The sequence below is a fragment of the Barbus barbus genome (genome assembly GCF_936440315.1).
Source record: "Barbus barbus genome assembly, chromosome: 35".
Classification (NCBI taxonomy): Eukaryota; Metazoa; Chordata; class Actinopteri; order Cypriniformes; family Cyprinidae; genus Barbus; species Barbus barbus.
In genome coordinates this window covers 11,921,157-11,937,390 of record NC_136763.1, presented here as the reverse complement: position 1 = coordinate 11,937,390, position 16,234 = coordinate 11,921,157, and the positions used below count along the sequence as shown (strand labels likewise).

Sequence of the window (16,234 nt, the reverse complement as noted above, 5' to 3'; positions counted from 1 at the left end):
CCTTGCTGAATGCTGAACACTTCAGCGGCCACAGCTGTCTCAGGTTTTTACAGTGAGGCCTTCTACAAGCAAAATGCAGCCAAGGATTGTCAGGGATTTCAATGAAAATACAGTGTTATAAATGACCTTGAAAAACTGGTAATAATCTTTCATGAAACATTTCATTAGCGCTCCATACGTTTTCTAGAGTAGCTTTTTTTCTGTGGCACATATGTGATTTTCAGACAGAGATTTGGGATGAAGACAACTTTTCTGAATAGCCAAGAATGGCCTTGTTAACAGACATTACAAAAAACAGCACAAAAAAAGAGCCCCACTAAAGTGGCCTGTAACAACCCCTCCTAGTTGTGCATGTCCCTGGCAGTTCCCTTCATAAGGTTTCACTTTCCTCATAGGATGAAAATGGCCTCAGAACAGTAAAAGCAGACAAGGAGTGCTCACCAGATGTGAGCGGAGAAAACTGAGAGAGGAGGGAGTTCAGAAGAAAGAGAGAGTGAGAAGAAGAGAGACAGAGAGTGCAAAAAACATTTGCCTGAAGAATTTACTGCCAACCCCAGAGGAGTCCTTTGATTAAGGGTTCAAGTGGAGTTGCAGGGGTTTCTGGGATATCTCAGGAGCACTTATCCAGTGGTGAGGCTAAGGGAAGGGTTAAGGGAAGAAAGAGACAGCGACAGCCAGAAAGAAAGAGTTTGGTAGAAAACGCATTCCCAACCAAACTCCCTTCCAAACCAACAGGTTCGGCCTCAAACATACAGACGCCCCCCAACCCCCCTACAGGCAAATGCCAGTGTCATTCCATACCTCTGCGCACCTGCCAGGCACACAAAGGGCCGCTTCCTCCCACTGTCTCTGGCCAAGGCCCCTGATCCCATTTAATGCAGCCTGCACCACAACAAAGGGAGATAAATTAGGGAGAAGGTTTGATGATAGGGTGACTAATCCTTTCGGAAAGACCAATTCTATCAGCGGCCTGTACAGTTGGACCAGCTAATACGTGTGAATTGAGCAGCACGCATAGCCGCATATATGAAACGACGTCATGGCCATTTTACTGCGGTTGTAATTCATGCTTGCAGGGTTTGACCCAGACATTCCCTTCTTATCATACCCATTTAGGTTTTTATATGTATGTCCTGCGGTATGAACTTACATAAGACTCCAGCCAGGGATAAAATTGTTTTTGCCCTTGAGAGATCGTAGACAGGCCCTGCAGAAAAAAACATGGCTAAAAATGACCAATGTACCCACATACCCAATTATGCATGCATAAGGGAGTATTAAATTGATAAGTTACAAAACATTTCAAACATGGCTGCTGAAAATTCAGCTGTCGTCATCGTAAGAATAAATTGCATTTTAAACTATATAAAATTAGAAAACAGTCATTTTAAATTGCAATATTATAGCATTATTATAGTTCCGGTAATTCCAAACATTAATTAAAAAGATGTATACAGAAAAAAGGCCCTTAGATTTCACACATGGTAATTTTTCATGAATCTATCACCTTCCAATGCATGCTGAGCGAATCTTTTACAAGCTGACTTCACGTCTACCACACATCAAAGCTCTGTGCGTCAGTCCAGTCACACAGTAATCCCACATTCCTCACTTCATTCACACTCAACCTCTTCAGCTTTTGCATGCACTCCTCAGTGTTGCCTCCTCCTAACCAAAGTCTCAAACAATCAAATCATAGCCCAGGTGAGCTGATGACTCCACAGCCGCAGACAAGCAAACTAAGAGCGCTATATGGCGAAGCCAATTAAGCCGAAGCTGCCTGAAGGAACAGTGATTACCCCATTTACAATAAGCCGCTAAACAGCTTGGATTTTTAAAAGAGAGGCTGTAAGCTAGCAGCTAGCTTTCTGTCCTCCTCGACCACGATAGTGGGTACCCAATTTAAGACACAGGGCTGATAATAGCTGGGTCATTATGGGATCAGAGGCTGCCTATTTCAGGCTGCTCTGCTCTGGCCTGCCCGGGCTCAGGCTGCCAGTGTCTGTGGTCACTGGCGCACTATAAATAAAAGCAGACACTGGGTACAGGCATGCTATCACATTACCCTACAAGCCTGAGAGAGGAAGCAAAGACACCCCAGCCAGAAAAGTTTCAGCAGCCAGTCTTCAGTGTCACATGGTCCTTCAGAAATCATTCTAATATTGCTGTTTTGGTGCTTAAAAACACTTCTTATAATCAATGTTCAAAACAGTTGTGCTGCTTAATAATTTTGAACCAGAATACATTTTAAGGATTCTTGATGAAAAGAACTTCAATATTTGTATTATAAACATCTTAATGTCATTTTTGATCAATTTAATGTATGTTCTTAGTACGTAAAATCTTTGATTAGTCCGTTTTATAGCATTGGCATCTATATTTTTAATATCTAGAATATGCTGAGCTGACTGTCCCACCCCCGTGCATGTGCTGAGCTGACTGTCCCACCCCCGTGCATGTCCCGCTCACTGCAGAGAGAGAACGAGAGAGAGACAGACAGAGAGAATGGATGGATTAGAAGGAGAGAGAAAGAAGCCAAGGCAGAGTACAACTGAGTAATTGAGGGTGACATGTCTGTAACAACACATCAGGCTGTTTGAATAAAGCTCCTTCCTAAGAGAAACGGAGAGAATAGAGAAAGAGAGAGAAGCGATGGAACAGATGCTTGGAATTAGAGTAGCCAGTGAGGGGGTGTCATCCGCAAAAAGAGAAAGTGGCAGCAGTTTTGGTTCTGGATAAATAGTCCCACACAACCTCACTGTGCTGTATAGAGCGAGGAGGCAGCCGTGCTGAATGCGTTTGATATGGGCTCTCGCTCCAGGCCTCGGCGTCGCATTGCTAAAGGCTCCAATAGCAGAAATTTAGTACGTGTTTAACAGCACACCACATTTCATTGTGCTTCGCTAGCATTTAATACCTGATCTCCAGTGCCAAGCAGAAATCTGGCATGCACTCAAGCCACTGGGGGAGATGGCTTACAAGAGGTCTGCTTGTTGGTGCCACTGAGGAACATAAAAGAACAAGTTTCCTTCTCCCTTCTGTATCCTTTTAACTGTCTTTTTTCTTTTTATTCTTCAGCTTTTGCCTTTTAACTTACCGGAAAGTAGAGTAACAAGAAAAACAGAGGAAGAAACACAAAGAACAGACGTCTTCATATTGTAAGCATGTGTACTGTGCTCTGCACCATGGATACTGATTTTTTTGTGTGTAAAAAAATAGAAATCACATTTAAGAAATAGTTCACCTAAAAATGAAAATTCGGTCATAATTTACTTTTATTCAATAGGAGTGAAACTTAAATTCTGAATGAATCTGAACTGAATAGAAATCTGCTTGATAAGTTCACAAATTAGACTGATTTGGTTCTCGAGGCACTGATTCAGTGAATCACAAATAGAACTTGGAATGGAATCAGTTCCAATTCATGATTCATGAATCAGACTTATACAGTTCTTGTAGTCACTGATTCAAAGATATTGCGTAATAACTTACATTTTGGCCTGTTTCTAACACAAATTTGTATGGTTTTAGAAGAATAAGATTATAGCAGTCATATGCATCTAAATGTATGGTGTTATGGCCTTTACAAACGATAAATGTAAATTTTAGTAATAGCTGGAATTCTATATAAAACAACACAGCTATAATGGAGTGATCAGAATTTTTTTTTTCCAGTTGATGAATGATAAAAACATTGACAAATCAATCAGAATTCACCGGCTCGAACATTTAAAGCAGCAGGCAACAAAAGTGCAGTGCATGTTTATAATAAACAGAATATGATCTTCCAATGCTGTGGATGCCAATATAGTTATCTGTACACTTACAGTTCTTGGTGTGAACAGACCAAGTTTTGAAGTTGTTACTTTCAGTATGGACTGGTTGTCACTGCATGAAAAATAATGACAAGAAGAAGGTGAGTAAATAATGAGAGAATTGATTTTTTCAGGTAAATTATCCCTTTAAATAACCGTAGATTTACTGCATGTATAATGCAGTCAATTTGCTGAAGCATGGAAAAGGGAATATTTTTAAACATGATTTTGACTGACTAAACATGGTACTTAATTTCATTAGCCTTAGAAAGATGAAGTACAGAAAATCAACTTTATAGTATATATGAAAGCAGAGGAACTTTCCGTTTTTGAGAACACCATCTTGCCGAGTGTTCCAGAAGCATTTCTGAAACACCATGTTGCGGTGGACCATCACATCGAGTGGAAAATGGAGGCCTTGCCAGCTGTCTGAGGGCTGGAGGAGTGAATCAGCCTTTCTGGAAAAATCTGAATGTGCCTCATAACCCAAAGCCTCAAACACAGGGAGGGCAAACGCAGGAAAACCTCCATCCTTGCACCACCCAGAGAGCAGGAGCGAGAGAGAGAGAGACACAGACTCACACTCTTCCGAAGCCGAGAGGCATAGGGAAATCAGATCAGATCAGGTCATCCTGACATCATTTTTTTTTTTTGCAAGGCTGGGACAGAACCTTGTATTCCTGAGTAACACAATCACTACGAGAAGGCCTGGATATGAGTGCTGCAGAGACTTGTTTGTGTATGTATTAAAGAGAGAAAGTGTATATATATGTGTGTGTGTGTGAGAGAGAAAGACAGGCAGAGTGAGCAGTGAGTGAGCGAGCATGAGAGCTGGCACGCTCTCCTCAGCCCACCAGCCAGGAAGCATCAAGTTCTTATTTAGCACAGGAAGAGCAGCTTTGCTTAGCAACTACACTGACTCATTCTGATTCTGATTCTGATTCACTGACTCTCCAATCACAAACGTTTTCTGAATAATGCTGCTTGGACGTGGAGCGAGAGCCGTCTGCGTGCTTCTGAGGAGTGAACGAGAGGCCACAGGCTGCTTAAAAACACAAAATCCCTCTTTTCATAAAAGGCACAGACAGCTCACTTAAAAAAAACAAACAAAAAAAAAGGAGCTTTTTATCTTAGCCTAGAAAAGAACCAACTTTCAACGTGTGGTTTAGAAAATACAGCTTTCTCGTAATTTAATTAAACCACTATTTTATATTTTTAAAAAGTACAGTTTACCTGCAACTGAAAATTCATTATTTACTCATCCCCATGCTGTTGCAAACCCATAGGACTTTCAAGCTTAAAATGCACAGTGAAAGCATCATGAAATAGTCCATTACACTACCGCATTTTGTTCCAAATCTTCTAAATTCCTGTGACATGTGGAACAGACCAAAACCTGTCATGTTTACTGATATTTTTCCCTTTCAGTGCGCTATTCATGGGAACAATACATCAGAACCAGATTGGCCTAATTTACAAAAGAACTCAGACTGGTTTTGGCAAAAAGAATTAAGAACAACTGGATTATTGATATGATACTTCTCTCAAGAACAAGGGCAAGGGCAGATTTTTAGTGAATTTTGACTTACATTTGGGTCTGTTTTCTACACAAAGGTATCGCATGACTTTAGAAGACTTGACAAATAATCGCATGGTTCACTTTTAATGTCATGTCTGTGGTGCTTTTTAATTATTTAGCTTGACAGATCCATTCACCTATTATACTGTAAAGACTGGCCAGGATTTTCAAAAAATCACCTTTTATGCTCAACAGAAGAAATTTAGCTTCATGAGGGTGAGTAAATATTGGTAAATTTTCAATTTTTTTCCTTTTAAGGCCTCAGAGGGAAGCAGAGATTGGACAGGAAACAATGAGGGGGGAGCAAGTTTGGGAAACAGTGCAAGTGGATGGATTTGAACTCACCTACACTGCACAAGTAGCACGTGCATTAGCTTAATTCATAATTCAGCTCTGACATTAATTGCTACTATTAATAGTATAAAATGATTATAAACATTTTAATAATTGTCTTTGGATCATTTTAAAACAGTTATTCGTCAAATGGAAGATGACTCAATGATATGTAACTGTTTCAAGTGTTTTTAGTTTGTTTTTGTTGTGAATATTTGTGATGAAACTGATTGTATTGCCAATTTTGGCCAGGACGCTCATGTGAAAGAGATTTTTAATCTCTGAGAGTCTCTTCTGGTTAAATAAAGTTTAAATACAAAAATTAAATAAATAATTATGCTTGGCTAAAATATAGATTTTTCCTCATTACCGATGATGTGCATGGATGTGACCAAGCAATAGCGGTACATGTACACTTAATGCTATCTGAACATTAGAAAGAAAAAAAAAACATTGAGATTCAAAAGCTTATCCTCATAGCTTTGGGGGCGGTCAGTGGGAGGTTTGTAGGCGAGAGCAACATGCCAGTTTATCATATGGCACACGCACGCAGACTGAAGCTGCATCATCCCACAGACAGACCCTGAGGAAACATCTTTACCACACAGTCCTCACCCTTCTCTGAGCAGTTCTAACAGAAGTCGACAGCTGTAGGAAATAAACGCACTCAAGTATGTCTCAGAATGCCAGATTCTTTCAGCAGCGGTTTAGTTTGGCATATTTGGTTAAAATGTAATTTCAAATAATCACTGTAGGTAAGGCACAATGCAGGAATACGCATCTGAAATTCAGGAATACACTTTATTAATATATTACTAATTTGTTCTGGCTGGCCAAGAAATAACTGAAATTCCAAGAAGATTAAATAAAACTGCATCCTACAGCTCATGAGGATGGATCAGGGAGGGAGAATAAAGTCGTACAAGGTTGTGCATCTAATGAGAAAGGGCAAGAGATACAACACTAAAACTAAAGCTTAAGCAATTTCCATCAGAATGAAATTTCGTTCGAGTGGACTTCGCAGAACGGTTTCGGATTAGTGGACTTGCAAGCAGCTCAATTAAGGCACTGGGTTTCTTGCACAGTGGCAGCTGTGTACTTCAGGATTTTCCATCTCCAGAGCAGATGGGTTGCCATATTAATCATGAAGCTGATGATCACTATCGACTAAGGGGCCTGATCTGAGAAACTGATCATAAAATAACACCACCATCATTCTGCCATCTGTTCCCACAGACTGGTGGCAGTGCCAGCCTGCGCAATTCTACACCTTATCCGATGCCGTCATCAGACATCATACAGACTTACTCACAAAACAGGCGCCTGATTTAGTGACATTTATTGTGAACTGCATCCCGATTAAAGATCAATATTGCTGTGGTACCAAATCAACACTACACCGCTTTCTTGAAATACATATTTGCTACTCATCTCATAAACATGGCATGGAGGTTTTTTGCGATTTTTAAGTGAACTACAAGTTACATTTCAGTCTGTTATTCACACAAAGGTATTGAATGACTTTGGAAGACTTAAAATATAGTGATATGATATGAACCATTTTTGGTCATTCTGGAACTTGACAACTCCATTCATTTATCATGCTACAAAGAGTGGCCAGGAGATTCAGTGCCAGCCCATGCAACTCTAAACCTTAACTGATGCGATCATCATGCAGACTTTCCCATAAAACAGAGGCCTAATTTAGTGACATTCGTTGCTAATTGCATCCTGTTTAAAGATCAATACTATTGCGGTACCAAATCAACACAGTACCGCAGTGGATGCATTTCATGTTGGCAGCAGATGCAGACAAAAGCCTTGAGACTCATTACCATGGAGGCAAAACGAAGCCAGAGACACAATGAGAGATGATGGCTTGAGTAACAAAGCTGTCGGGAACAAAAGAGGCGGCAGGTCTTCACCCCAGCATCAGCCACTGGAGAGCTCCAGCTGACGCCCTTTAAACAAGAGGTCACACGGCAGAGAATAGAGGGCACAACCTCTGAGAGCCCCTAACCACCCCCTCACCTCCATCCCTCCAGGGAGGGGATAAGACAGCATCTCTTGGGGACTGTTAAGCTATCAAGCCGCCCTTTTAAAATTCAGCCGGTCAGAGAATAGGTGTCCGAAAGTGGATTTTGACTCAGCTAAATCAAACACCAGGCAGCCAGTGTTGATTGAGCATCTGATTCCGAGCAGCGGGGGCTGTTAACGGCCACCGTTATGTGGTACGAACTACGGATGAGTGGCCTGACTGCGCTGGATGAATAAGTAGCACTTGCTGTGTTTGGGTGGAGGGGGGGTTGGGACAAGCGGATGGAATTGTTGGCAGTCTGGATGCAGAGCAAGGGGCAGCGTGGCTGGTGGGTCGCAGCGCGGGCTGCAACGGCGAGGTCAGCAGACAGATGGGAATGGAAATGAGTAGGCCGTGCACTCATTTTAATCTTTTCCCCACAGCTGATACAGGCATTACAAATGCAAACTTGCACGCACATGGCGACCTCCATCCCCCAGGCATGCGCATTTATTATGGTCGTGGCCATATTGGGTCGGGGACACAGTTGATTGGTTTGGCCTCAGGTTGGGAGTCATCTGTAATTTGATAAAGTGAGGGAGCAGAACAAAGGGGAGTTTGATCCCCCCCCCAAATTAAAAAGCTCCGTGGCCCCTCTGCATCCAGTTTTTTACACAACACTATTCTCACCAGAGTTTTGCTTCATTTCTGGCAGGACAATGCACATGCTCTTGAAATATGGGGTTTAAGTAAGTTGAAACTCCAAATAAAACAACATGACAAGCATTATTAATCCACTCAAGATTGTAAGAAATGGAGTAAAACCACCAATTCAGTCTTGGATATAAAAACAAAGACAGCTTCACAACTTTTAAAAAGCTTTCAAATAAGTAAAAAGTCATATAACATTAAAATAATATAATAAGGATAATTATAGAAAACATTAAAATAATAAGTGACAATAAAATGTCTAAAAGGTTGTTTAAATTAAATTAAAAGTAATTAAATAGCAAAACATATGATGAAAAACCAGTTTATTCAGTCTTAGATATAAATGCCAAAATTTCACAACTAAGTAGAAAAATAGTGAAATATTACACAAAAAATTACGAAAAAAATATAATAATTTGTTTAAAAACATTTTTAAAATTGTAAAAATATTATTTAAATTAAACTTTTAATAAAAAAAAAACATTTTAAGAGGATAAGATGGAAAATTGATGAGAACATGCTTTTATATAAATCCACAAAAATTGGTTTAAAAAAAAAATTGACACCAATTTGGTGTGATATTTTGCTGCCTATTTATTTGCAATGCATTTTGCAGTCTTTTATCAAACAACCATCTGTCCAGCTGAAGTACCAACGGCCGAACACGATTGGCCGGACTGTCTGAAACGGGGAGGGGGTTATTGGTTGACTCACTTTGGAGAGAGGTCACATGTCACGGCCCTTTGACGGCACGTCATGGCCCTGGCAGACAGGGGCGACAGATTCTTAATGAGAACTCGCCACCCTCTCCCTGTGATCTACCCCATTATGTCAGCCAGCCTAGACTGGATTTTAAATATATTCAACTCTGCGATATTTCAGATATTAAAAATAAAGCAAACTCTGTGTACTCTGTATTGCTGCGAACAAGTATATTACATTAAAATCATGGGGATTCAGAAACCTTATAACCATGGCGACCAGCCTCTCAAAGTAATATTTGGAAGCAGCAATTCTCTAAAAAGCAAGACACGGCATAAAGCAAACATTCTCAGCGAGACTGAGAAGTTACAAGTTTAATTACAAAGATAAAGGGAAAAGAAAGAAATGTCTCAATTGAGCTGAGGTTAGGTGAAAAGCGGCAAGTGTTTATTTTTATTTTTTTATTCAGGTCCGCCGATACACAGCTCCCCACGGACCCAACCAGCTTGCTAACTGGGACACCTCTGACAATGAACTATAGAAACTGCACAAAATTCACCCTTCTGGATACATTACGGCTACTGTACTGTTAGGACAGACCATAGCATCATGGTGAAATGTGCTTATTGTACAACTGAAACACATATAGGACACGCATAAAAGGTTGAAACTAATCATCGAACAATAACTGCACAAAAAAAAGCAGAGTTTCTTTAGCCTAACCAGACGCAAAGCACAGCAAAGTGCAAACTAGCCACTCAGTGACAAATATCAGCCAACACTTTTCCCATAGAGAAGTGATCGTTAAATATACATGACGTTGCATTTCTGAAATGTGCTATGTCTCTCACATTTCCCACAGTAATGAAACTGCATTTGCCACACCATGCATCCCAAGCCTGCCGAAGTGACACCATGGTAACACATGCATATATGTGTGTAGACCCATTAGCACGATCACACTCAACAGCTGCTGCGTGGAGGGAGCAGCCAACCCGAGACTCCCGTGCTTTTGTCCGCTCGCCATCTCTCTGACCCTGGCGTGGAGCCTTATCAGACAGTGGGAGACCCAAGGGCAGCACTGACCCTACACCAACTGCTTTTTGGAGAGTGACCTCAACCCCCACCTGCCCTCCACCCAAAACATACACACAAAACAATGTCCTACACAGCACTCTTCTCCTCCTCCTCCACCACTGGCTTCCCCAAGCCTCCCCATCTATCTCTGGCTCCCATAAAATACATAATTGAGGCTCCATTTGTCATATGCAGATGCCCCTGAGTGCATCCAGAGGCACAAAAAAATGCACAAGGGGGGTTGGTTGGCTGGACCTTCATTTCAACATGCTCAAAGATAGCAGTGGATTGTTATTACATTATATATATTGTGCACTATAGACCAATGGTTCTCAGTTGGTTTGGTATGATCTCAAGAAGTAAGGATAGAACATAAATGCATAAGATATAATGCATAAAATTGCCATATTTTTTGTTGCTTATGAAATTTGTGCATCAAATCAACCCCCAAATTAACTAGATTCCAACATGGACAGGTTGTGACGCTCAAAAACAATGGGCAAGACTATGTAAAGTAAGAGGAAAAAATTACAGACTAAATAAATACACGGCGAAATGAGGAAAAGGCTTGTGAATGTGTTTTGGAGAGTGAAACTGAAGAGAAACGTGATTTACATGAAAACAGTTTTTGCTTGATTTAGCACAATAAACAATTTTGGCACAGGCACTACGTCATATCCAATGTAAAATCTGGGTTTTGAAGCAAAGCTACTTCTATAGGACAGTGTTCTGAGGTGGCACAAGGTGTAATAGGAGTTGTATGATTAGACAAAGAGAAAGGTCAATAGAAGTGTATGAGAATCAATAAAGTAAAATACACACAACACATGAAATGGTCACATCACACACCATTAATTTTTATTATAAATATTTGGGAGTGAACTATCTGGAGTAATACAATCCAGATTTAGATTATCATAATATTTCCGTGCATTTTTAAGAGTTAAGCTCACCTTGTAAGATGTCTTGTGCTTGTTCCCCAGGTCAAATTTTCCCTTTAACTCATTGAGGACCTGCTGCAGTGTGCTGCTTTCCTCTTTCTCACTATAGTCTTGATCCAAAAGAATATAAGCCCTCCAGTTGGACGAGTCGAAGCCCCAGTGACAGGTTCTGTTCTCTAGCCTTTTATGACTGTGCACCACGAACTTGTGGGTCGGGAACATGAGCCTGCAGTCCAAGCATTGTATGCACGCCGCGTTGGGGCTCGTGTAGAGCTCTGGCACGAACAGGCCCTTGCACTTCCCGAAGCATTCGTGGTAAACTTTAAAGCTCTTCTCCGTTCTTTCCAGCTCGATGGAGCACGACAACTCTGTGTCGGCGTGCGGTGGGAACGTGCCGCCGTAGATGAGGGCATTGCAGAGGCGCTCGGCGTCGGTCTGGGTGATCAGTCCGCATGAGGGGGCCGAGAAGGGCAGAATGCCCATAACTTTGAGGATCTCCAGCTGGTCCGCCGTGCACCGGGAGCAGTAGATGTGGAGGTCGTCGCACACCGAGTTGATCTGCTGGAGGGAAAAGTCTCGCAGGACGCTGTTGAGGATCTGCGGTAGGCATAGGCGCTTCTCGCCGCCCACCACGAAGCATGAAATCGTCTCCCGCTCCAGGACCGTCTCGCACCTCTCGGTGGAGCGGTCTGACGAGATGAAGAGGGGTCCCGGCATGACCGGGGGCGTCTGCGCGGGGAGATTCACCATCACCTCGGCGCCCTTACCGTCCTTCTTAAACAGCATGTCCTGCTGCCACCGGGCCGAGAAGGCTGCGGGTCCGCCGAGGGAGCTCATGGAGCTCAAGTGAAACTGCTTCAGAGTTTGCTGAAGTCCTGGATGCGGCTGAAAGCTGGAGGGAGCCTCCATGTTTAAACCTGGGCAGTCTGATAACAACAGATTCGGTGAACGGAAAGAGTCGCTTCAGTCCATGTCAGTTCGGAAAGCGTAAAACGCCGCCTTGTAACGTTAATCCATTCAGCTGCTTCATGTTCAAATCTTAAGTCGTACCAGAAAGAACCAGGGTTCCGAGCGACGAGAAAATCCTCCCAAAAGTGTAAAGTTTTGAACGAAATGTAATTTTTAATCACAGACCCGGTGCAACCCAAACACAAAATGTGTGCCTTGTGTAAAGCTCGTCGGCGCAGTTGCCTCCGCTTTACTATGAGAGTCTCTCTCTCTCTCTCTCTCTCACTCACTCTCTCTCACTCACTCACACACACTCCCTCTCTCTCTCTCTCAGTGTTTGTTTGTGTCTGGTTCAGTCATTGAATCCCGGCCAAGAATGTGACTGACTCCCTGGGCTGGCTGTTCCATGAAAAGCTCTCCCTCCCCCTGCAGCCCCAGCAGCTGCAAAAGCGCGAACACAGACCCATTGCAGAGGAGCAGAGGGAGGAGGAGTTTAAATACAGCGGCTACAGTAACTTTCATTAACAAACTTTAAAGGTCATTTACATTATATGAACAGCAAGAGCAGTCGTTTATGTAGCTACATTTGAAAATATATAAATCAAAGTATCGTGAAATTAAAAGCTACGTTAACTAAATCTCAGAAGGGGTTTGTTTTGACTGCCTAAATACATTATTCCGCAAGTTTATTTACCAAATAGACAAGTAAAAATGGACATACCACATGAAAAAATACTAGGCTATAATTTATAGTATATACTATGCTGTTTTTGAACCATACTATACTATATTTTGTGGTATCCTAGTATGATATATAAACAAATTACTTTACCCAATACAAGTTTTCTACAACTACAGGGTATATTATAGGCTACTACAATACAGTAAAATATACTACAGTATATATTAACTTAATATACTACAGTATGCTGTAGCATTCATTAAAAAAGTTTTAGATATAATGTATACTATATAATACACGTTACTATAGTATGGTTCAAAAACACTATAGTAGCCTATTCACTATAAATTACTATAGTATTTTTTCATGTGGGATGATTTAAAGTAGATTAGGCTAAAGTTCTCACTAAGAAAAAGATTACAACGAATTAAACAGTAGACCAACATAAGGTACACTATTATTAAAATGTCACTATTATTGGGACCAATGAATAGGCTATAACACATTATAGATTCCCGCATAAATAATAGGCTCTTACAACTAATAATAATGTTTTAAGCCAGGGTTATTTAATGTGTTACACAAATTAAAAAATATACAGAGAATAGAAATGTACAAATTAAATTTGTCTGAAAGATATCGGCTACTGTTTGGGGTTAGTAAGTGATTTAGCAACGACACAGTAAATTAATTTATAATGTTAAAAAAATCTAATAAATGCTGTTTATTTTGATATTTCTGTTCATCAATGAATCATGAAAAAAAGTATAGCCGAAAAGTTTCCACAAAAATATTAAGCAGCACATCTGTTTCATCACTGATAAGAAATGTTACAGCATATTAGAATAATTTCTGAAGGATCATGTGACACTAAAGACTAGAGTAAGGATGCTGAAAATGTACAGGTCCTTCTCCAAAAGTTAGCATATTGTGATAAAGTTCATTATTTTCTGTAATGTACTGATAAACATTAGACTTTCATATATTTTAGATTCATTACAACACAACTGAAGTAGTTCAAGCCTTTTATTGTTTTAATATTGATGATTTTGGCATACAGCTCATGAAAACCCAAAATTCCTATCTCAAAAAATTAGCATATTTCATCCGACCAATAAAAGAAAAGTGTTTTTAATACAAAAAAAAAAAAAAGTCAACCTTCAAATAATTATGTTCAGTTATGCACTCAATACTTGGTCGGGAATCCTTTTGCAGAAATGACTGCTTCAATGCGGCGTGGCATGGAGGCAATCAGCCTGTGGCACTGCTGAGGTGTTATGGAGGCCCAGGATGCTTCGATAGCGGCCTTAAGCTCATCCAGAGTGTTGGGTCTTGCGTCTCTCAACTTTCTCTTCACAATATCCCACAGATTCTCTATGGGGTTCAGGTCAGGAGAGTTGGCAGGCCAATTGAGCACAGTAATACCATGGTCAGTAAACCATTTACCAGTGGTTTTGGCACTGTGAGCAGGTGCCAGGTCGTGCTGAAAAATGAAATCATCTCCATAAAGCTTTTCAGCAGATGGAAGCATGAAGTGCTCCAAAATCTCCTGATAGCTAGCTGCATTGACCCTGCCCTTGATAAAACACAGTGGACCAACACCAGCAGCTGACATGGCACCCCAGACCATCACTGACTGTGGGTACTTGACACTGGACTTCAGGCATTTTGGCATTTCCCTCTCCCCAGTCTTCCTCCAGACTCTGGCACCTTGATTTCCGAATGACATGCAAAATTTGCTTTCATCCGAAAAAAGTACTTTGGACCACTGAGCAACAGTCCAGTGCTGCTTCTCGGTTCAAAAGTGGCTTGACCTGGGGAATGCGTCACCTGTAGCCCATTTCCTGCACACGCCTGTACACGGTGGCTCTGGATGTTTCTACTCCAGACTCAGTCCACTGCTTCCGCAGGTCCCCCAAGGTCTGGAATCGGTCCTTCTCCACAATCTTCCTCAGGGTCCGGTCACCTCTTCTCGTTGTGCTGCGTTTTCTGCCACACTTTTTCCTTCCCACAGACTTCCCACTGAGGTGCCTTGATACAGCACTCTGGGAACAGCCTATTCGTTCAGAAATTTCTTTCTGTGTCTTACCCTCTTGCTTGAGGGTGTCAATGATGGCCTTCTGGACAGCAGTCAGGTCGGCAGTCTTACCCATGATTGCGGTTTTGAGTAATGAACCAGGCTGGGAGTTTTTAAAAGCCTCAGAAATCTTTTGCAGGTGTTTAGAGTTAATTAGTTGATTCAGATGATTAGGTTAATAGCTCTTTTAGAGAACCTTTTCATGATATGCAAATTTTTTGAGATAGGAATTTTGGGTTTTCATGAGCTGTATGCCAAAATCATCAATATTAAAACAATAAAAGGCTTGAACTACTTCAGTTGTGTTGTAATGAATCTAAAATATATGAAAGTCTAATGTTTATCAGTACATTACAGAAAATAAAGAACTTTATCACAATATGCTAATTTTTTGAGAAGGACCTGTATATTTACCATCACAGGAGTAAATTACATATTAAAATAGTAATATGTTATTTGTAATAACATTCAGCGTGATATTGCTTCATTCTGATACATTTTTGGACAAAAATATTGATAAAATATATAATATTGTCATTTTTATCTCAAAATGACGAGTGTTCTAAAACGGGAAGCCATAACTCATATTGATTTGTTTGGATTGGGTGTTATTGTAACAGTTCATTTGTTTTTCATAGAACTTTGAAAATTGCAAGCATTTGTCTTATGGTTCATTTTGGCACATAAGCCTATATGTGGTTGCTTGAAATTCAACCCTTAGTTCAATCAACGTTTTATGAAATCCTAGTTCATGTAATAACTGATTGACTGTGTTAGGCTCTTGGGGGCAACTCATACAGTTTCATTTGGCATCACATTTACATTTATGCATTTAGCAGACGCTTTTATCCAAAGCGACTTACATTGCATTCAAGTTACAGTTTTTACATTTTATCAGGCATCAAAAGCCTGTTACAATAGCCTACAGACCCCTAGGCTTCGCTTCACACACACAAGCTGACGTCTGAAATGAGAGAGAAAACGTAGGCTGGGAAAATAGGCTACATTTTCAACTGGGAAAAGATAAATAATTGTGTTCTGTTGTTTTAAAGATACACTACACTATAACTTTCATCACTGACTCATCTTCATGACGTACTTTCGTACCACATCCACTCTTCTAGACTAGTCACAGAGGCAGTTGAGAAGCACTGAAAGGCCTAAATGATTATTCAGTACAGTATGTCAAAGAACAGCTGTTAAATGTTAGGCTGGAAAGTGCACCAAATGTGTCATCACTGACAGTAACAAGTAACTCAATGTTGTTTGTACGATTCTGAGCCACTAGGTGGCACTACAAATCAGCAGACATTATTTTTCAACTTGGGAAACCATAAAGATGAACAAAAACA

The 16,234-nt window shown here is 40.7% G+C and overlaps 1 protein-coding gene across 1 annotated transcript in view; it reads right to left on the bottom strand.

The window, feature by feature from the left end:
• The window catches only part of LOC306855449 (ski oncogene-like), a 32,694-nt gene extending 20,277 nt beyond the window's left edge, over positions 1 to 12,417 (bottom strand). Inside the window, exon 1 of the mRNA XM_079394186.1 lies at positions 11,188 to 12,417. Within this exon, the coding sequence (XP_079250312.1) occupies positions 11,188 to 12,084 (897 nt within the window). The 5' untranslated portion in view covers positions 12,085 to 12,417. The remainder of the gene's footprint in view (positions 1 to 11,187) is intronic.
• Between the last annotated feature and the right edge of the window lie 3,817 nt (positions 12,418 to 16,234).